Below are 24,245 nucleotides of genomic sequence, written 5' to 3'. Positions count from 1 at the left end.
CTACTATCACCCTGATCCCCAAATCAGACAAAGACACCACAAAAAAACAAAACTACAGGCTGATATCGCTAATGAACATAGGTGCAAAAATCCTCAACAAAATATTAGCAAACTCAATTCAGCAATACATTAAAAAGATCATATACCATGATCAAGTGGGATTCATCCCTGGGATGCAAGATTGGTTCAATATCTACAAATCAATTGTGATACACCACATAAACAAAATAAAGGATAAAAATCATTATCAATAGATGCAGAAAAAGCTTTTGAAAAAATCTAACATCCACTTATGATAAAAACTCTCAGAAAAGTGGAAATAGAGGGAACATACTTCAACATAACAGAGGCCATATAGGACAAACCCACAGCTAACATCATACTCAGTGGTGAAAAGCTGAAAGCATTCTCCTTAAAATCAGGAACAAGACACGGATGTCCACTTTCACCACTTTTATTCAACATAGTACTGGAAGTTCTAGCCACAGCAATAAGACAAGAAAAAGAAATAAAAGCATCCAAATTGGAAAGGAGAAAGTAAAATTGTCATTATTTGCAGATGACATGATACAATTTAAGAGAATCCTAAAAATTCCAGCAAAAAACTATTAGAACTAATAAATGAATTCAGTAAAGTAGCAGGATGCAAAATTAATATTCAGAAATTGGTTGCATTTTTATACACCAATAACAAACTATCAGAAAGAGAAATTAATAAAAGAATTCCATTTACAATTGCATCAAAAAGAATAAAATACACAGGAATGAACTTAACCCAGGAAGTAAAACACCTGTACTTGGAAAACTATGAGACACTGAAGAAAGAAACTGAAGATACAAATAAATGGAAGGCGATACTGTGCTGATACACAAGAAGAATTAACAGTGTTAAAATGTCTGTACTATCTAAAGCAATCTACAGATTCAATGCAATCCCTACCAAAATACTAATGGCATTTTTCATAGAACTAAAACAAGTAATCCTAAAATTTATATGGAACCACAAAAGACTCAGAACAGCCAAAAACAATATTGAGAAAGAAGAACAAAGTTGAAGATATCAAATTATAGTACAAGCCTATAATAATCAAAACAGCATGGTACTGGCATAAAAATAGACACTTAGATCAATGGAACACAATAGAGAGCCCAGAAATAAACCCACGCCTATCTGGTCATTAATCTATGACAAAGGAGGCAAGAATATACAATGGGGTAAAGACAGTCTCTTCAATAAATAATGTTGGGAAAACTGGACAGATATATGCAAAAAATGAAACTAGAACACTTTCTTACAGCATATACAAGAATAAATTTAAAATGGATTAAAGATCTTAAACCATAAAACTCCTAGAAGAAAACATAGGCAGTAAATTCTTTGACATTACTCTTAGCAATATTTTTGGATATGCCTCCTTGGGCAAGGGAAACAAAAGGAAAAATAAACAAATGGGAATACATCAAACTAAAAAGTTTTTGCACAGTGAAGGAAACCATCAACAAAACAAAAACACAGCCTACTGAATGGGAGAAGATAGCCATCACTGATACATCTGATAAAGGGTTAATGTCCAAAAACATATAAGGAACTCAAACCACTTAACACCAAAAAAACTAAAATGATCTGGTTTAAGAATGGGCAGAGGACCTAAACAGACATTCTCCAAAGAGGACATATAGATGGCCAACAGACATATGAAAAGATGCTCAACATCACTAATCATTAGGGAGATACAAATCAAAACCACAATGAGGTATTACCTCACACCTGTCAGAATGGCTACCACCAATAAATCAACAAGTACTGATTGTCAAGGATGTGGAGAAAAGGTAACCCTCATGCACTGCTGGTGGGACTGTAAATTGGTGGAGCCATTATGGAAATCAGTATATAGGTTCCTCAAAAAATTTTTAAATAGAACTACCATATGACCCAGCAATTCCACTTCTAGGTATTTATCCCCCAAAAATCGAATCAAAACACTAATTCAAAAAGATATATGCACCTCTGTGATCACTGAAGCATTATTTATAATAGCCAAGATATGGAAACAACCTAGGTGTCTATCAATAGACAAATGGATAGAAAAGATGTGGTACATACCTCGTATATATAATGGAATATTACTCAGCCATAAAAAAGAATGAAATCTTGCCATTTGCAACAACATGGATGGACCTAGAGGGCATTAGGCTAAGTGAAATAAGTCAGAGAGAGAAAGACAAATACCATACGATTTTATTTATGTTTGGAAAGTAAAAAATAAACGAACAAACAAAACAGAAAAAAAGCAGACACAGAGAACAAATTGATGGTTGCCAGATTGGGGGGAGGTTGGGAGAATGGGTGAAAAGGTGAAAGGGATTAAGAAGAACAAATTGCCAATTATAAAAATAGTCACAGGATTGAAGTACAGCATAGGGAATATAGTCAATAATATTGTAATAACTATGGTTTGAGAAGGGTATTAGATTTATTGCAAGGTCTTTGCAAGATCTAATCATCATGTTGTACATATGAAGCTAATAGTATTGTACGTCAAGTGTAACAAAAAAAATTTTTGTTTTGAACGAATAATATGAAAAAAATCTTGGCCTCTCACTGATAGCTTGAAGAGGAAGGAGTATTATAATAACCATTTCAGGTGATTATGCATATTCCTCTTTGATACTACATCAAAACTCGAAAAGCAGTAGTTCCTTAAAGGTTAGTGGCGATATTGAACCTGAAACCTTATCAATGAACATTTTTATAATTACATTAAAATCCATTGGTCTTATACTTTGAACAAATCTTTTATCCAAGCATGATTTGGTAACATAACAGTGGTCATTTTGACATTGGTGGTTCAATGAGTTATGTAGTTTCCAATGTTTTCACATTCATTATATAAAAAAATCACGCTTGTTAGTATGAATATCAATCTCATCAGAAAAGTGTTTAAATATTGAGAAGGTGCCAGTTTCACAGCAGCAAATACAAGGTTTCAGAATTCTAATTTTTACTCAAAGCTCAAGTTTTATTACAGCAAAAATAAAAAATAAAAATAAAATAGTTGTTTCCCTTCAAGCAACATCTTTACTTCATTCATTTTTTTTTTAAGATTTTTTTATTGGGGGAGGGAAACAGGACTTTATTGGGGAACAGTGTGTACTTCCAGGACTTTTATTTTTCCCAAGTCAAGTTGTTGTCCTTTCAGTCTTAGTTGTGGAGGGCGCAGCTCAACTCCAGGTCCAGTTGCCGTTGCTAGTTGCAGGGAACCGGCAACCTTCTGGTTGAGAGGATGCACTCCAACCGACTGAGCCATCCAGGAGCTCAGTGGCAGCTCAACTCAAGATTAGCTGCAGGGGGCACTGCCCACCATCCCTTGTGGGAGTCAAGGAATCGAACTGGCAACCTTGTGGTTGAGAGGATGCGCTCCAACCGAGTCATTCGGGAGCTCAGCGGCAGCTCAGCTTCAAGGTGATGTGTTCAATCTTAGCTGCAGGGGGCACTGCCCACCATCCCTTGCGGGACTTGAGGAATTGAACTGGCAACCTTGTGGTTGAGAGCCCACTGGCCCATGTTGGAATCGAACCGGCAGCCTTCGGAGTTAGGAGCATAGAACTCTAACCGCCTGAGCCACCGGGCCGGCCCCTACTTCATTCATTTTTGAGAAAAGGTCTGCCAAATATCCAAGTCTAAATAACCACAGTTTGCCTGTCAGTCATTTTTTTCAAGTAAAAATGGTGTTCCACCAAAGGAGCAGCTACTTTGGTTTGCAGTTCAATTATACAGCGCTTTTCCTTGAGACGATAATAAAATTTCACTGTGCAATAGTGGAGCTTTAATGCATACTTATGCATGTTTCTCATTTCACCTTCAAGTTTGTTTTTAGTAAAATGATACATACTAAAAAGTCAAAACTTAGTGAAATTAAATATTTCATCAAGAACATTCTTAAGCAAAACTGTTTTTTTTCTGTGTGGTAGTGAAAAAAATAGTAACTACTAGTACAGTGTGGTGCTACTACTTTGATTTGTGCTAAGCTGTGAACTGTCTTACCTATTCGTCTATTGATTTCTTTCTGTGCTGGTATGACAGCTTTAATTACTGTAGCTTTATTATAGATTTTGACACCTGGTCAAATGTTTTTCTTCTGCAATTATTAAGACATGTTTTTTCTTCTTTAGTCTATTGATGTGATCACATTCATTAATTTTTAAATGGTGAATCAACCTTAAAGTCCTTAGTCATATTGTATTATCTTTATTATGTATGTTCTAAACCCCGCTTTACAGGGTTATTGCTTTTGCTTTAAGCAACTGTCTTTTAAGCAAGTTATGAGAAGAAAGGAAAAAAGAGTATTTTATATTTGCCCATTATTTACCATTTCCAGTGATCTTCATTTTTTCCTGTAGATCCAAGTTTCCATCTGGTATCACTTCCCATTGGCCTGAGGGATATCCTTTAGCATTTTTCGGTAATGCAGCTCTGCTAGCAACAAATTATCTTAACTTTTGCTTATTGGAAAATGTCTTCATTTCATCCTTATTTGTAAAAGATATTTTCATTAGATAAAGAATTCTGGGATGACAGGTTTTGGGTATTTTTCTGTCAACACTTTGAAGATCTTTCATTGTGTTCTGATCTCTATTGTTTATGGCAAAATGTCAGTGGAATTTCTTATCCCGTTTCCTTTTTTCTGCCTGCTTTCAAAATTTTTGATTTTTTTAATTTCAGAAGTTTTACTATGATGTCCTAGATCCCCCACCCCCACTTCCCAATATTTATCCTTCTTTGAGTTTGCGGAGCTTCTTAGATCCCTAAGTCAATGTTTTTCATCAAATTTAGGAATTTTTTGGCCATTATTTCTTCGTGTCTTTTCTGCCCAATTCTCACATATAGTGGACAATTTTATATTTTCCCTGAGGCTCTGTTCATTTTTCAATATATTTTCTTTCTGTGGTTCAGATTGGATAACTTCGAATGCACTCTCTTGAAATTCATTGACTTCTTCTTGACACCCAGTCTATTGTTAGGTGAGATCTTCATTTCTGTTACTATACTTTTCAGTTCTAGAATTTGCATTTGGTTCTTTTATAATTTCAATTTTTCTGCTGAGATTACATTTGTTCACTGTATTTTCCTGTAATTCTTTATATTATTCATAATAGCTACTTCATCTGTTAAATCCAATATCTGGTCCATCTCATTTGATGAAATCATGTCTTAGTTTTTTTTCCTTGCATATGGATATTTTCCTGTTTGTTTGTATGTCTAGTAACTTCTTATTGAACACTGGACACTGTGGATATTACATGTAGAAACTATGAATACTGTTATCATCCTCTGGAGAATGTTGATTTGTATTTTAACAGGCAATTCAATTACTGCCTGACCATCTTGAACCTGTGTAACCAACATTTTATGTTATGTTTAGTATGTAACTGAGGAAAGTCCATGGTATTTTTTACTTCTCTAACTTGATGGGACCCAACCTTCCAAATCTGCCTTGCTGGGGCTTGGTTTTAGGCCTTGTTAGGGTAAGTCTTGAATAGGTCTTACTCTGGACTGAGATGTTTATTCCTAAGGCACAGTCTTTCTGGTATCTCAGCTGGATGCCAGGAGTGTTAAAGTGTTACTGAGATCTCTTCACTCTGGCAGGGCTGTAACTTCAAAGTTCCTGGCACTTCTTTACCCCCAACACGGCTGGACCTCCACTTTCATCCTGTAGCAGATGCTACCATGTTTCCCTGAAAATAAGACCTAGCCAGACAATCAGCTCTAAAGCGTCTTTTGGAGCAAAAATTAATATAAGACCCGGTCTTATTTTACTATAAGACTGGGTATAATGTAATATAATATAATATAATATAATATAATATAATATAATATAATATAATATAATATAATATAATGTAATACTGGGTCTTATATTAATTTTTGCTCCAAAAGAAGCATTAGAGCTGACCGTCCAGCTAGGTCTGATTTTCGGGGAAGCAGGGTATCTATATGATTAAGCCTCAGGTGGTTTTGCCCTGTGCATATATAGCCCAGTCCTCAGCTACAGACTCACAGGAATTCCCCTCCAGACTTCAGAAACCCTCTCTCTGAAGAATTCTCTACTCAGTGATTGCCCATTCCACAGATTCCAACCAATTCAGCTGCCCTGAACTCTGATCTCTGCCTCTTCTGCTTAGTGGAAGCACCGAAGTCTGTTTAGATCCCAGCTCTCTGAACAAGGTTGGGAAATTCTCCCCCAAAAGAGAACTGAGCAACTGTGGAGCTCACCTCATGAGTTTGCCTTCTCTTAGTGACTGAAATTTTACACTAGTTATTATCCACTGCTTGACAAGAGTTGCTTCATTTACTTTATCCAGTTTTATAGCTGTTTATAGAAGGAGGGCTAGCCTGATACCACTTACGCCATTATCATCAGAAACAGAGTGCCACCCTAAGCCACAGGCCGGAAATGCCAGCCTCCACTTAATTTTTAAGATGAAAAACTAAGAGTTAATATAATTTCCTATGTTTATTAAGCTAAGTTAAATCTATACTTTTCCTAATATCAAACCCAAACTCCAACTAACTTGCCAGATGGTATTCTCCATAGCAATCAAATCTATAATGCATACTTTATAATCTCTCTGGTTACGATCGTTTGTAAATATGAGCAAGAACACAAAGGGAATTGCTATATTGATAAACATGGTAGTGTGAATTTTTAAAGGTCCCTTAATACAGGATTAATCCTATGAAATATCTACTTTAATGTATTAAATAAATAAAAATTAAAATACATAAAGCTTCCATGACATGGACCATTGGAATCAGGTCTATTGATAAAAGGCAACTACCCAACCCTTATATAAAACACTGACCTGAATAAAGCATCAGAGCCAAGAGAAATATAAGTATTTTATCTCCATTTTGGAGATGAACTGAAGGACATCCAACCTTTCTAACACCAAGACTTTGTTGATTCGTTAACTTATTTAAATACGTATACATATTTTCATATACTATAAATGCACATGTCTGCATATATATGCACATATACAGAATATGATAATTCTAAATACTTTTTTAAAACTTTTATTAGCATATATCTGATGCTGAATTTACTCCAGGCCATAAATTTTTGTTTCTTCAGTTTCTTCTGAGAGAACTTTTTCTTCTGAGCAACCTCCTCTTCTGGCTTAGGAACAACCTGCTTTTTCTCAGTTAGGACCATCTCAGTGTAGCAGGGGGAGGTCATGTGTGGGTTAACCCGCCCGTGAGCTTTGTTAAGCTCTGCGCCGCACCCTGGGAGCTTTGTTCACCTGGATGTGCTCAGTGACCAGAGCGTCTACATCTAAACCCTTAAGTGCAAGCATCACTCTCTGCATTTGTAAGCATTTGCAGCAAAAATTCTGCACTCTTTTTGGGCCCCCGACCTTGCGTCCAACCCCACTGTCCGGCCTGGGCACACCTCCCAACTCCACCATTGTAATGACGGAATGGCACACGTTGCTTTTGTAATGTGACATCCTTCAGATACTTGGTGGCTTTTCGGATATGCATACCCTTGAGGGACTGGGCAGTTTCATGAGCGTTCTTAAGATGAACACGAAGATTTGAACCTCTCAATTTACATGATTTTGTGGGGTTCTCTGGGTCAAGCAAATAGCAAACCATTTTCAGAGGTCATCTCAGGCTACTTATGGGACGAACTCTAAATACTTTATTTATTAAGACTTTTTTAGAGCAGTTTTAGGTTCACAGCAAATGGAGGGGAAAGTACAGAGATTACCCATCCACCCCCCGCCCCCACACATGCATACCCTCCTCCATTATCAGTAACCCCCACCAGTACAGGTTCATTTGTAAAACTGATGAAACTACATTGATACATTATTACCCAAAGTCTACAATTTACATTACATTCTGTACAGTCTGTGCTGTACAGTCTGTGTTTAAACAGAAATATAATGATATATATTCATCATTATAAAATCATACAGATTTACTGCCCTAAATTCTCTGTGCCCTGCCTATTCATCCCTCCCTCCACCCCTAACGCTAGACAACCACTAATCTTTTTACTGTCTCCACAATTTTGCCTTTTCCAGAATGCCATATAATTGGAATCATACAGTACATAGCATTTTCAGATTGGCTTCTTTCACTTAGCAACATGCATTAAGGTTCCTCCATGTCTTTTCAAGACTTGATAGCTCATTTCCTTTTAGCACTGAATAATATTCCACTGTCTGGATGTACCACCGTTTATTCATCTATTCAACTACTGAAGGACATCTTGGTGGCTTCCAATTTTAGGCAATTGTGAATAAAGCTGCTATAAACATCCATGTGCAGGTTTTTGGTAAACATAAGTTTTCAACTCCTTTGGGTAAATACCAAGGAATGCAATTGCTGGAATTTGAGTAAGCGTATGTTTAGTTTTGTAAGAAACTATTTTCTAAAGTAGCTGTATCATTTTGCATTCTCACCATCAATGATTGATGCTCCAGATCGTCGTCAGCATTTGGTGCTGCCAGTGTTGTAGATGTTGGCCATTCTAATAGGTGTGTAATGGGATCTCACTATTATTTTAACTTGTATTTCCCTGATGACAAATGATATCAAGCATTTTTCATATGTTTATTTTCCATCTGTATACCTTCTTTGGTGAAGTCTTTGGCTCGGTTTTTAATTGGGTTATCTGTGTGCTTACTGTTGAGTTTTAAGAGTTCTTCATATATTTTGGACCATAGACCTTTATCAAATGTGTCTTTTACAAATGTTTTCTCCCAATATGTGGCTTGTCTGTTCATTCTCTTCACAGAACAAAAGATTTTAATTTTAATGAAGTCCAGTTTATTAGTTATTTCTTCCATGGATTGGGCCTGTGTTGTATCTAAAAAGTCATCACCAAACATCTAGGTTTTCCTTCTTTATCTTCTAAAAACATTATATAGTTTTGTGTTTTCCATTGAGGTCTGCAATACATTTTGTACTAATTTTCATGAAAAGTGTCTAGAATCGGGGCCAGCCCAGTGGCTCAGGCGGTTGGAGCTCCGTGCTCTTAATGCCGAAGGCTGACAGTTCAATTTCCACATGGGCCAGTGGCCTCTCAAGCACAAGGTTACCAGTACAATTCCTCGACTCCCGGAAGGGATGGTGGGCTGCGCCTCCTGCAACTAACAACAGCAATTAGACCTGGAGCTGTGCTGCGCCTTCCACAACTAAAACTGAACAACTAAGATTGAAAGGACAACAACTTGACTTGGAAAAAGCCCTGGAAGTACACACTGTTCCCCAATAAAGTTCTGTTCTCCTTCCCCAATAAAATCTTTTAAAAAATTTTAAAGAGTATCTATAATCTTTTTTTCCCCCCTACATTTTGGTATCCAGTTGTTCCAGCACCACTTGTTGAAAAGACTATCTTTTCCTCCATTGTATTGCCTTGCTCTTTTGACAAAGATCAGTTGACTGTATTCACATAAGTCTATTTCTGGGCCCTTTATTCTGTTCCACTGATCTATTTTTCTATTCTTTTCCCAATACCACACTATCTAGATTACTGTAGCTTTAGAGTAAGTCTTGAAGTCAGGTAATGCCAGTCCTCCAACTTTGTTATTCTTCTACAATGTTGTGTTGGCTATTCTGGGTCTTTTGCCTCTCCATATAAACATTAGAATCGGTTTCTCGGTATCCACAAAATAACTTGCTGGGATCTTTACTGGGATTACCTTGAATCTATAGATCAAGTTGGGAAAAACTGACATTTTGACAATATTGAGTGTCCCTATCCATGAACATGGAATATCTCTCCATTTCTTTAGTTCTTTGATTTTGTTCATTATAGAGTTTTGCTCATATGGATCTTGTACATATTTTGGTAGATTTATACCTAAGTATTTCATTTTGGGGGGATACTAATGTAAATGATATTGTGTTTTAAATTTCAAATTCCACTTGTTCAATGCTGGTTTATCAGAAAATTATGATTTTTGTAAATTAACTTTGTATTCTGCAACCTTGTAATCATTTATCAGTTCCTTTTTTTGTTTTTTTTTTGGTCAATTATTTTGGATTTTTAAGGCTGTTACTGTAAGTGGTATTACGTTTTTAACTTCAAAATCCATGCATTTTTGGATTTTTCCAGTTACCTTTCTGTATTGAGTTCTAGTTTAGTTCTCTTGTGGTCTGGAAGCAGACATTGAATGATTTCTACCCTTTTAAATTTGTTAAGGTGTGTTTTATGAGTAGCGCTTAAGTCTCCAACTATGATAGTGGATTCATCTATTTCTCTTTGCAATTCTATTAGTTTTTGCCTCTGTTGTTTGAGGCTCTGTTGTTAGGTACACATATATTAAGAACTTTTGTCTTCCTAGAGAATTGACCCCTTTATCATTATGCAATGCATTCTTTATCACTGATTACTTATTTCCCTTGTTCTGAAGACTGCTTTGTCTTAAGTTAATATAGCTACTCCTGCTTTCTTTTGATTAGAGCTAGCATAGTATTTTGTTCTCTTTACCTTTAATCTATATATGTCTTTACATTTAAAGTGGCTTTCTTATAGACTACAGATAGTTGGGTCTTGTTTTTTGATCCACTCTGACAATCTCTGCCTTTTAATTGGTACATTTAGACCACTGATACTCAAAGTGATTATTGATATAGTTGGAGTAATACTAACTATATTCATTACTGTTTTCTATTTGTTGCCCTTGTTCTTTGTTCCTATCTTTGTCTTCCACTTTTCATATCTTTTTGTTTTTTAATTGAGCATTTTATGATTCCATGTTCTTCCTTTTCTTAGCATATTGGTTATACTTCTGTTTTTACTTTTTTTAATGGTTGCCCTACAGTTTACAATATATATTTACAACTAACTCAAATCCACTTTCAAAGAACACTATACTACTACACAGGTAGTGTGAGTACCTTATAGTAACAAAATAATCCTAATTCCTACCTTCTATCCTTTGTATCATTGCTATCATTCATTTTACTTATATGTAAGTAGGCACGCATGCACACACACCTATATGATCTATACATAAGCATACATAATCAAATATGTTGTTGGAATTATTATTTTGAATAAACTGTTATCTGTTAGATGAATTAAGAATAAGAAAAATAAAAGTTCCTATTTTACCTCTACTTATTTTTTCTCCAATGCTCTTCCTTTCTTTATGTAGCTCTGAGTTTCTTACCAGTATTATTTCCTTCTCTCTAAAGAACTTTTATTTTTTTAAAGATTTTACTGGGGACGGGGAACAGGACTTTATTGGGGAACAGTGTGTACTTCCAGGACTGTTTTTTCCAAATCAAGTTGTTGCCCTTTCGATCTTAGTTGTGGAGGGTGCCGTTCAGCTTCAAGTTGTTGTTCTTTCGGTCTTAGTTGTGGAGGGCACAGCTCAGCTCCAGGTTCAGTTGCCACTGTTAGTTGCAGGGGGCACAGCCCACCATCCCCTGTGGGAGTCGAACCAGCAACCTTGTGGTTGAGAGCCCACTGATCCATGTGGTAATCGAACCGGCAGCCTTTGGAGTTAGGAGCACGGAGCTCCAACCGCCTGAGCCACCGGGCCAGCCCTCTAAAGAACTTTTAAAAAACATTTCTTGTAAGGCAGTCTATTAGAAACAAATTCCCTCAATTTTTGTTTGAGTGTCTTTATTTCTCATTCACTTTTAAAGAATAATTTCACAGGTATAGAATTCTAGGCTGGTGTGGATTTTCTTTTAACACTTTAAATATTTCACTCTAGTCTCTTCTTGTTTGCATGATTTCTGAGGTGAAGTAGATGTGATTCTTATTTGTGTTCCTATATAGGTAAGGTGTTTTTTTCTTCTGGTGTCTTTCAGGATTTTTTTTCTTTAGCTTTGATTTTCTGTAGTTTTAAAAAATCGTATGCCTAGGTGTAGTTTTTTTAGGCAGTTTCCTAAAAATTGGCTTGAAACTGCTTCAGTTTGGGCCATGTGAGAAATAAATGAACTACTTCATAGGAATAGTTCCCATGCGACGGTCTCAATACAAGGCTAATTGGCAGTTGCCTCTTCCAACTCATCTGAACACATCTTAACCTCATACCTAGAGACTAACTATTCTCAAGTGACTTCTACATTTGTTAACTGGTAGATGTTTGTAATAATAAAACTACTTTAGAGAAAATACATTCACTAGATACCAGAACAAACTAACCAGTATTTCCTACACCAAGCTCAAGCGGCCTTCAGACAAAAGAACCAAAAAGGGAAACTACTTATGGTCACGATGTGATACTTCAAGCTATAGCCAAGAAAAGGATGTGCAAAGCTTGGTGCCTCTCAATGCAATCCCTTCGCCTGCAAGCCTAAAACCACACACAGGCAATACTGGGTACATCAAAACCCTGTCAGAGGGTTCAGGCAGCTATGCTGGGTAACACGAGAGCTAAGTACAAGTGGAAGAAACGGATTAGGAGTTACTGGTTAGGGAGGGAAAGCCGTTACTCTATCCAGGTACAAGTTCAGTACCAGCAAAGGCTAAAAAGATTAAGTAAACAAAATTTATTCAGGGAAAATAAAACAAAGGCAATATTAAATTGAAAATTGAAGGAAAAGGTAAAAATGAATGTTTTTAGGGCAAAAGAAAACCCAACTTTACTCCCAAGCCCTAAGGCAATAAAGTGCAAGTGGGAGCAGCAATACACTAGAGTAATTAGAAAAAACAACATTCAAGAACTAGAAGTACTGATAGAGTTTGAGTTTTTTATTGAATAGCACATTCTCACTGAGTTCATAAAAGGATTTGCCATGGCATGCAGTTTAAAAAAAAAAAAAAAAGTTCTTAACCTACAGCAACAAAAGTGGTAGTCAATTTCTAAGCCTAACTCCCCAAAATGGTCAGTTTACTAACACTGCCCATCTCTGAAGAACATGAGCGCATTGCAGCCCCACGAAAACCCAGTTAACTGATCTGCAACAGGCATTTCCTGGGGGTAGGCTAGAGTGACCATACTTACTGGAGTCCTCCCACTGGAGTAAATGTAGCTTCCATGCAGAATAATACAAAAATCCCAGTACCAGAAAAAGGCAGAGGGCTAGCAGCAGATTGCGCACAAATACCAAGAGTCCCATCTTCACATGATTTACGATTTCCTACATGACCTAAAAAAATAAAAAACACACACAAAAAAACCAATTTAGGTCTTAAAAGCTAAAGCAATCATGTTATTGATATACTCTATCTTAAATAAGTATTTATAGAATTTCCAAATGAAGAACAACCTGGAACTACCAGTGAGTTCATGACACTGCGTCCTTTCACGTGCTCATCCCCATGTCACAGCTTTGCCAGTCACTCAGCATCCAAGCCAGAACTCAGCGGTCCTCCTGTGTCCCACCTCACCCTCATTGCCGATATCCAATCAATAACCAAATTCTGGCAATTCCAACCTCCCAAATAAGTACCAAATCATATCCCCTCCCCACCATCACTACTCTCCATCCATGCCACCATCTTCTATTCCCACAGACAAGTTTCCCTGCCTCCAAATTTGCATTCTCCCAAATCCATTTCCCACACAGCACAGGAGTAACCTGTTAGTAACACAAAATCTGACATTACTTCCCTGTCTAAACCCCTTAGTATTATTATTCTACAGCTGCTGTAACCAAGTACCACAGACTCAACAGCTTAAAACATCAATTTATTTTCTCAGAATTCTGTAGGCCAAAAGTCCGGGTATAGTGGCTCAGCTGGGACCGCTGCACAGTCTCACAAGGCCAAAACCAAAGTGGTCAGCAGGGCTTTCTGGAGATGCTGGAGATGAATCTGCTTTCAGGTTCATTCAGGCTGTTGTCCCAAGTCAGCTCCTTGCAGCTGTAGGGTTGGGGTCCCCCATTTCTTGGCTGGTGTCAGTCACTGCTCCTGTATTTCCTTCTCATGTTTTACATGTTGTCCTCTACATCCATGGTGTGCAAAATCCCTCTCACTCTGAATATCACCAACTTTCCCTTTTACCACATCCTGCTTCTGCTTCTAGCCAAAGAAACTGACTTGCTTTTCAGGCTCATGTGATTAGATTGGGCGCACGTGACTAATCCAGGACAATAGCCCCCCTATGTTAAGGTCCATAGCCTATTTCCATCTGCAAAGTCCCTTCTGCCATGTAAAGTAACGTATTTACAGATTCCAGAGATTAGAGTATGAACATCTTTGGGGGCCATTCAGCCTAACACACCTTTCATTACATTCTCAATTCCTTTAGAATAAAGTAATCGCTCTTAGAGTCTAGCAGCTTCTGATTATGCTTCTATTTACTCTCCCACTCATCTCTCCCTTCCCCTAACCACATATGTGTCCCGTGCTCTAGCCATTCTTCTTTGTATTCACTGAACATTGCCTTATTGTTTCTCTCCTCAAGGCCTGTTTGGAATACATTCTCCCCCACCTTATTTCACCTGCTGCACATTCTTTGACACTTCCCCTAAATGCAACATCAGCCAAGAAGACTTCCCAGGATCACCTCTTCCTATGCCCATTCAAATATCTTAGCCACAAAATAACATATGAAAAAGAAATTATGTACAAATATCATAAATGAAATGATAAAAAGTTATCATTTGCAGATTATGTAACTGTCCACTTAAGAAAGCCAAGAGAATCAACTGTAAAAACATTAGAATAGGTAGTTCAATAAAGTAGGTGATTATAAGATGAAATCAAAAGCTTGTTAAAAACTACACACACAATAACCAATTAGAAAATGTAAGGGGTCTGGGTGGTGAACACACAATGTGATATACAGATGATGTATTACAGAATTGTACACTTGAAACCTCTGTAATTTACTGACGATTGTCACCCCAATAAATTTTAATTAAAAAATTATAAATAAATACACACATACATACATACATAAAGAAAATGTCAGGGGAAAAAAATCCATTCATGACAGCAACAAAATCTATAAAATATCTATAAATAAACTTAGGAGGAAATGGGCAAGATTTTTACCAAAGGACATAAAAGATCCAAATAAATAGAGATATAAGCTTCCTAAGTGAGAGGATTCAATAATGAAAATGTCAGTTCTCCTGAAATGTCAGTTCTCTATAAATTCAGTCTAACTCCAGTCAAAATCCATAATTTTTTAGTACTTAAATTTAAAGTCAATCAAAAGACTTCATGCCCAAGAGAAGCCAAGAAATCTTTTAAAATGAAAAATAATAAGATGAGGATTTGCCTTACCAGGTATCAAAACCATTTGCTGTGCCTGAAAGTACGACAATGCTCAGAGTGAGGACATATCAAAAGGAAAAAGCCAGCTTGAGGGGCTCCAAATGTCCAGATCTGGAGCAATTTGTAATAAATGAGAAAAGGAGAAAACTCTCCTTCAGAGTTGAATGTCAACTGATAACTGCAGAAGGAATAATGTAATTAGAAAATCACCATTTTGCAACCATTTTAGTAATAATTCAGCTAAAAAAAAATATCAAAGGATGCTAAAAATCGATGAGTAAAATTTTAAGAAATGATGTATTACATAGTCTTCAAGTATATTCCCACAATATACTTATTAATTACAGAGGGGGAAAAGAGTAACTTTACAATGGAGAACTCTGATACACCACCATAAACTAGCTGAAGGATATGGAAGTGCTTTGTAATATATTTGCAACTTTTTTGTAAGTCTGAAATTATTTCAAAATTAAAGGTTAAAAAAGAATTTTAAACTAAATGCTCAAATAAATGTTCAAATAAACATTCAAAAAAAGATACCATGTTTCCCCAAAAATAAGACTTAGCTGGACCATCAGCTCTAATGCGTCTTTTGGAGCAAAAATTAATATAAGAGCCGGTTATTTTAATATAAGACCTGATCTTATATAAGGCCAGATTAAATATAATATAATACCCAGTCTTATATTAATTTTTACTCCAAAAGACACATTAGAGTTGATGGTCTAGCTAGGTCTTATTTTGGGGGAAACACGGTATGTAGCCATTTAAGATGTTGTTTATGAAAATATTAACATGGGAAATGCTTATGATATAATATTGAAAGAAAATGTTAAGATACAAGTATCAAGTATCGTATACTAAATATAAAAAAAGACTAGACTAGGGCCAGCCCAGTGGCTCAGGTGGTTAGAGCTCCGTGCTCCTAACTCCAAAGGCTGCCGGTTCGATCCCCACATGGGCCAGTAGGCAAACAACAAGGTTGCCGGTTCAATTCCTCAAGTCCCTCAAGGGATGGTGGGCTCCGCCCCCTGCAACTAAGATTGAACACGGCACCTTGAGCTGAGCTGCCTCCCGGATGGCTCAGTTGGTTGGAACACGTCCTCCCACAACGGATGGTGGGCTGCGCCCCCTGCAACTAGCAGTGGCAACTGGACCTGGAGCTGAGCTGCGCCCTCCACAACTAAGATTGAAAGGACAACAACTTGACTTGGAAAAAAGTCCTGGAAGTGCACACTGTTCCCCAATCAAGTCCTGTTCCCCTTCCCCAATAAAATCTTTAAAAAAAAAGAAAGAAAGAAAGAAAAAAAGACTACACTAGACTGAAAAATAAAAACGCTAACAGATTAATGCTGAAAATTTTTCTGGCTGGGGGAGGGGGTAGCACTTGACGTCCCTGCACAGCCACAGAAAAGCACGCAGGTAAAGAGCTGCACCTGCTCACAGCAAGCTCTCCTCAGCATGGAGGGAACGCAGGAATCTGGACTCAATCCCTCCTCACGTACTCATCTTATCTCAGAGAAGGAGGGGTCTCTTCTGTCCAAAGCTAATGCAACAAACACTAAGTGCCAGGGAGTATGTTAGGCACAGAGGACACTAAAATCAAACTCAGGCCTTGCCCTAAAGGAGTTGTTTGACTTCTCATTTCCTGTTTGTTCTCCAACCCACCATGATCTGTTCTGGCTTTCTAGCCTGCCCACAACTTGACCTTCCTAGGGCATCTGAAACTGTGAGAGGAAGTACAGCATGGTGATGAGCCCTTTCTCTGCCAGCAATGCCAATTCACCTTTTAGGACTCTGTTCAAGTCTTCCCTCCTTCAGGAAGCTCCCCTTAACCAGAGCCCTACTCTATGCCTGTCTGTCCTCCCATAACATCCCATGCTTACCTCTGTTATAGCATTTATAAAACATCTTGTTTATCTTTCACTCTACAAAGAATTAGCATAAATTTGAAAGCAGAATCCATAACTTAGGTCTGTGACTCACCTACATTTAATAGCATAGCATCTGACACATAGCAACACACAAGAAATGTTTGTTTAAAATTAAATAAATATATTTCTAATTATATGCCCTACTATAGACATAATTAATATAATGTGTACACATTCCAAAAAGTAACATATACTAAAGGTATAATGTGTGTGTGTGTGTGTGTGCATAAGTATATATGGCAATTTTAAATGTAGAGAGATACTTGGGGTACTGTCTCAGGCTTTTTAAAATTCTCATTCTACAGATATCCCCAAGGCAATCTTACTCCACTTCTGTGACGTCATGTACCATCATTATCCCAAACTTTGTACAGTCCATCTAGGTATCATCTAGATGTTTCACAGATGCCTCAGATTTCCCCTATAAGCCTCCTCTTTCTCCAGTGTTCACTGTCTCAATAAAGGGTAACACCTTCACAGGTGCTTCTGTCAGAAACCCGGAAATTGTTCTTGACAGTACCCTCCTTCTCACTCTCATCTCACCCTCCAAATATAATCAATCAGCCAATCCTGTGTATTTCACCTCTTAAATACTTCTTGAATCCACCCATCGCTCCCTCTTCACAGCCACCATCCTATTTCAAGTCACTGTAATCTTTTGCTTGGACTACCACTTTCGTCTCCTAATAAGCCTCCCGCATCCATTCTTATCCTCTCCAATTCATTCTCCATATAGCAGCCAATATGAATTTATTTCACTTCGTAGATTTCCTACTATCCTTAGGGTAAAGTCCCAAAACCTTTAACAAGGCCTATAAGACTCTGCATAATCTGAACTCCGCCACCTCTTCTCCCACATTTCTTGCCATCTCTTACCATCTAACCTGAGTCTGCAACACTGAGTGTTTTGAACATCTCTTCCAACATCAGGCTAAAGCATTCTTGACCCCACCATTTCATCTAGCCAACTCCCAGTTGTCCTTTAAATCTCAGCTTAAAGGTAATTCCCCATAGAAGTCTACCTCCTTTAGGTTAGGTCTCCCTATTAATCTTCTTGCAGCACCTCTATATCCCCATCCCATTACATAACACACTTATGATCTTAGAAGGATTTGTTAAACATTTATGTTCTGGCTAATGCAGGCAGGGAATACGTCTATTTTGTTCGCCATTGTATCCCTGGTAGGTACTCAAAAACTATCTGTTTACTGACCAAATATTCAGTCAGTTATAATATGCTCCAAAAAAGGTACAAAAGGCACATAAGGTACATAAAGCTAGGTTATTTTAATTAGCCATAAAAAATTAATTAAATTTGAATTCACCAAAACAAACTGCACCAAACTACTGTCATTTCTAAAACATCCTATAATATAGTTATTTTCGAAATGATACCAGGCAACAATTTTTTTTGTCTGAAATGTCAAAATTTTACCAAGCTTCAAATATCAGCTATAATGGATAGGAACTCAATTATGATGAAATTACACAGAGCAAAAACCACAAAGTATTTCCTAAGCATGTCTCTCGTGAATATTTTTGATGCAAGCTGATTAAAAGTTATTACGTACTATTTATTATCCAGCTTCCCAAACAAGTTACTGAAAAGCTCATCAATTTTTTATAACATTTTTGCTGAATGTACATCTCCTATTCAGACTTTATGTATGACTAAGCAGATTTAAGTAGTTAATTAATATGCAATATATTAAATTATTCTATGCAGAAGAACTGTATTTTCAAATTGCAAGTCAATGTGAGGCATACAATAATTAATATTGATAATGTTCATATAGCATTTACTGTGAACCAATCACAACTCTAAGAGTTTTGCATGATTTAACTCATTGAATCTTCTCAAAAATCCTATGAGGTTATCATTCCCATTATATAGAGAAGAAACTGAGGCATAGAAAGGTTAAATTATCTTGTCTAAGGTCATAGTGCTAGTAAATGGCAGAGCCAGGATTCAAATCCAAATGATTTGGCTTCAGTCATAACACTTTTCATTTGAGGGGGGAAAAGTGTATCAGGACAATAATAAAAAGGAATCGGTACAGGATCTAAACAAAAATACTGCAATGAAAGTGGAAGGAATGGGGAAGGCCAAATGGGAAACATAGTAGATGAAGACAACTCAACAGAAAAAAATTTTGTCCCAGAACAGATAAAGATCATTAACAAAGATTCTCCCAGTCCTGACCCAAATGCTCTATAAAACACAAGCTAAGAGCAGATATTAAAGGGAGAGCTCAGGGAAAAAGCAGTAAAACATTTTTCAAAATAAAATTAAATTAGGGCCGGCCCTGTGGCTCAGGCGGTTAGAGCTCTGTGCTCCTAACTCCGAAGGCTGCCGGTTCGATTCCCACATGGGCCAGTGGGCTCTCAACCACAAGGTTGCCAGTTCAATTCCTCGACTGCCGCAAGGGATGGTGGGCAGCGCCCCCTGCAATTAAAATTGAACACAGCACCTTGAGCTAAGCTGCCGCTGAGCTCCCGGATGGCTCAGTTGGTTGGAGTGTGTCCTCTCAACCACAAGGTTGCCGGTTCGACTCCCGCAAGGGATGGTGGGCTGTGCCCCCTGCAACTAGCAACGGCAACTGGACCTGGAGCTGAGCTGCCCCCTCCACAACTAAGACTGAAAGAACAACAACTTGAAGCTGAACAGAACCCTCCACAACTAAGATTGAAAGGACAACAACTTGACTTGGAGAAAAGTCCTAGAAGTGCACACTGTTCCCCAATAAAGTCCTGTTCCCCTTCCCCAATAAAATCTAAAAAAAAAAAAAAAAAATTTAAATTAGCACTCAGGAAAAGTGAACAAAGAAAAATGACACCATCACAAAAACAAAAGCCTCAATGTTAAGAGAACAAAGTGGACATTGCTGAATATACAAAAAGAGTCATAAAAGCTATGATGGACAAAAAACAAGCAAGAACAATGAAAATTAAAACGTTTAAAAGGATTACCAAAACAACCCTTAAATACAAAACAAAAACATGTAACAACAGCAGTCATAGGAGACCCAGCATAAGCAAAACTGGGATCTGAAAAAGGGAACGAAGCAAAAATAGAACAAAAAAAAAACACGCAAAAATTGGTTAAGTAGAGCTGGGCTAAGGGCAAGAATCACACTGTGGTTTTGCTTTGCATCACCCTGACAGCTAAGGATGCTGAGTATCTTCCCATGTGCTTAATTCTTTACTTCTTACTAGCTTATCTATGTTACTCCTGTTCTCTGAAATAGTTAATATTGCTTGCATGAAACTTTACCTGCTCAAAGGACTATGTGGTTTCTCTCTCCTGAGTGGACCCAGAGTCCTGTAATATGGGCAGTGAGTGACTTAGATATCTATCAAGGTTTTAAAAATAGAAGACAGAAGAGAAAAGTTGAAAAATATTTTGTCACTGGTCAGATGCTCCCTTTAGAAGTAGCTCAGAAAAAGCCTAGGGGAGGGGGATAAATATACAAGGGAAAAAACCTTCAGTTTTTCATGTTTTAGTTTATCTTTGGTTTACCAATAAAAAAATAAAACAAAACCTTTCTGAATAGGAGCTGTTAAGGTTTGGTTTTACTGGGATTTTGCTTATTTTTTTAATGGTGTTTAGAACACAAGGTTTTATATATATATATGTATATATATATGTGTTTTATATATATATATGTATATATATATATGTATTTTTTTTTGAAAAGGTGACTTCTAGTTTCGCACAGTGGCAGTATCGTAGCCAATGAGGTTTATCTGAGGCGTGATTATTGCTAATTGTAAGGGGCTAATATCCAAAATATACAAGGAACTCATGCAACTCAGCAACAAAAAACAAACAACCCAACTGAAAAATGGGCAGACGACCTGAAGAGACATTTCTCCAAAGAGGACAAATGGCAAATAGACATATGAAAAAATGCTCAACATCACTAATCATCAGAGAAATGCAAATAAAAACCACAATGAGATATCACCTCACCCGAGTCTGAATAGCTATTATCAAGACAAATAGTAACAAGTGTTAGAGAGGCTGTGGAGAAAAAGGAACCCTCATACACTGTTGGTGGGAATGCAGACTGGTGCAGCCGCTATGGAAGGCAGTGCGGAGGTTCCTCAAAAAATTATGAATAGAATTACCATATGACCCAATAATCCCTCTCCTGAGTATCTACCCAAAAAATCTGAAAACCTTTATACATAAAGACACATGTGCTCCAATGCTCACTGCAGCTTTGTTTACGGTGGCCAAGACATGGAAACAAGCAAAATGTCCTTTGATAGATGAATGGATAAAGAAGTTGTGGTATATATACACAATGGAATACTATTCAGCGGTAAGAAAAGATGATATAGGGACATTTGTGACAACATGGATAGATCTTGAGAGTATAATGCGAAGCGAAATAAGTCAGACAGAAAAAGCAGAGAACCATATGATTTCACTGATATGTGGTTTATAAACCAAAAACAACAAAAGAACAAGACAAACAAATGAGAAAAAAAAACTCATAGACACAGACAATAGTTTAGTGGTTACCAGAGGGTAAGGGGGGGTGGGGGGTGGGAGATGAGGGTAAGGGGGATCAAATATATGGTGATGGAAGGAGACCTGACTCTGGGTGGTGAACACACAATGGGATTTATAGATGATGTAATACAGAATTGTACATCTGAAATCTATGTAATTTTACTAACAATTGTCACCCCAATAAATTTAAAAAAAGAAAGAAACTCTGACTTCTATGTAGAAGATTAAAAATGCTGAATGCAATTGGTCTTGAGAAAATTCAACTGGAATATTTGAAAAGATAACTTTCCATTGCCTGGGCCAAATGAAATAAAAGGGTGGTGGCTAGTGTTGAAGGTGGTTGGGAGACAGCAGTATATTCAGAAAACTGGAAACAAAATTATAGCATGAGAGCAGTCAATAACAACACTGAAATGAATGGGCATGGCTGTGTTCTAATATAGCCTGTAGGCCAGTTGGCCAACCTCTGCTATGTGTTGTATATATATGGACAGCAAAAGCATAAAAACATGTATTAGAATTTAAAACTTTAAATTCAAGATGGTGTCTTCTCTGGTGAAAGAGGAAGGAGGCTGGGGGGAAATACAGAGGGTGCCAAAAATATGTATACAAATTTTAAGAAAGAAAAAATCTATATTAAAATTACGCTGATGGTAACCACTTTGATCACTTCTTGTAATTGCATAAGTCAACCGTGACTTGCATTCGTCTTTTGTTATTGGTATATATTGAGTATTACAATTGTAATACAGTTTTTTCCTTTTTGAAAATGTGTATACTTTTTTTTGTATCCTTTGTATATAGGAGGCATTTACTAGAAATGTAATTTTTTTCTTTAAAAATAACAAAAATTGAAGCAATATGGCATATTAAGGTTTAATAAGGTATCACCATATTGTTCTATTCTTTCATTGTAAAATATATCATTAGAAAATATGAGGTAAAATTCCCTTTCATTGCTATTATTTCTCTGAGACTTTAGATGTCTTAGACCAATCTAGTAGTTCCATATGGTTTGTTTGCCCATATCTTACCCAAAAAAGCAAGGAAAGAAATAAATATTGCAGAATAACTATACTGGAACTACGCTGGAAACTATGCTGTCTTATCAGTCCAGATTGAAGCCATTATTACACACCTGAGTACAGCAGTAGGAACACAGTGTGGTACCTGCCCTTGAGAGCAGTGTGAAGCATGCAGTTAAAGCATAAATAAGATACAGACATTATGAGATGATGGAAATTGATAACTGCCCATGAGGTTTAGGAAAAGCTTCAGCAAAGAAGCTGAAGCAGCAAAAGGGTAGGAGAGGCCTTAGACACCAGGCTAAGGGGTCTGAAATGTATCCTATTGGCAATGAAGAACCACGTAAGGAGGCAACCAACTGAATGGGAGAAGATTTTTGCAAACAGTGCCTCCAATAAGGGGCTAATATCCAAAATATACAAGGAACTCATGAAACTCAACAACCCAATTGAAAAATGGGCAGAGGTCCTGAAGAGACATTTCTCCAAAGAGGACATACAAATGGCAAATAGACATACGAAAAAATGCTCAATACCACTAATCATCAGAGAAATGCAAATAAAAACCACAATGAGATATCACCTCACTCCAGTCAGAATGGCTATCATCAACAAGACAAATAGTAACAAGTGTTGGAGAGGCTGTGGAGAAAAAGGAACCCTCATACACTGTTGGTGGGAATGCAGACTGGTGCAGCCGTTATGGAAGGCAGTGTGGAGGTTCCTCAAAAAATTACAAATAGAATTACCATATAACCCAGCAATCCCTCTCCTGGGTATCTACCCAAAAAATCTGAAAACATTTAAAAATAAAGACACGTGTGCTCCAATGTTCATTGCAGCTTTGTTTACGGTGGCCAAGACATGGAAACAACCAAAATGTCCTTCGATAGATGAATGGATAAAGAAGTTGTAGTATGTATACACAATGGAATACTATTCGGCAGTAAGAAAAGAGGATATAGGAACATTTGTGACAACATGGATGGATCTTGAGAGTATAATGCTAAGCGAAATAAATCAGACAGAAAAAGCAGAGAACCATATGATTTCATTGATATGTGGCATATAAACCAAAAACAACAAAAGAACAAGACAAATAAGAGAAAAAAACTCATAGACACAGACAATAATTTAGTGGTTACCAGAGGGTAAGGGGACAGGGGTGGGAGATGAGGGTAAGGGGGATCAAATATATGGTGATGGAAGGAGACCTGACTCTGGGTGGTGAACACACAATGGGATTTATAGATGATGTAATACAGAATTGTCCACCTGAAATCTATGTAACTTTACTAACAATTGTCACCCCATTAAAAAAAAAAAAAAAAAAAAAGAACCACGTAAGGGATTAAGTAATGTCCTAGTCAGATCTGCATTTTAGAAAGATCACTCAAGTAGCAACATGGAAGACAGCTGGGAGAAGGCTAAGGCAAGGGCAAAAGATGCTATTTTAACAGCCCAGCCCATTCACCTTCAGAGGGGATGTACAGTCCTCCCTCAGTGTCCGTGGGGGATTCATTCTAGGACCCCTGAGGATACTAAAATCTGGGGATGCTCA

General features: G+C 37.2%; 1 protein-coding gene and 1 pseudogene across 7 annotated transcripts in view; one reads left to right on the top strand and one right to left on the bottom strand.

Moving 5' to 3' along the window:
• ST3GAL3 (ST3 beta-galactoside alpha-2,3-sialyltransferase 3) overlaps window positions 1-24,245 on the bottom strand; it is a 177,995-nt gene that overhangs the window by 146,106 nt on the left and 7,644 nt on the right. For 5 of the 7 annotated variants that reach the window (XM_019751097.3, XM_019751096.3, XM_074334584.2 and 2 more), the window contains exon 2: window positions 12,982-13,126. The exons of the other annotated variants lie outside the window; for them this stretch is intronic. In XM_019751097.3, the coding sequence (XP_019606656.1) occupies window positions 12,982-13,096 (115 nt within the window). In that variant the 5' untranslated portion in view covers window positions 13,097-13,126. The remainder of the gene's footprint in view (window positions 1-12,981; window positions 13,127-24,245) is intronic. 7 annotated transcript variants of the gene reach the window in all.
• Window positions 20,845-20,912, top strand: LOC141572620 (U4 spliceosomal RNA; annotated as a pseudogene).

The sequence above is a fragment of the Rhinolophus sinicus genome, chromosome 14 (assembly GCF_057876585.1).
Source record: "Rhinolophus sinicus isolate RSI-liver-muscle chromosome 14, RSI-T2T, whole genome shotgun sequence".
Lineage (NCBI taxonomy): Eukaryota > Metazoa > Chordata > Mammalia > Chiroptera > Rhinolophidae > Rhinolophus > Rhinolophus sinicus.
This window is presented reverse-complemented; position numbering and strand designations above follow the sequence as displayed.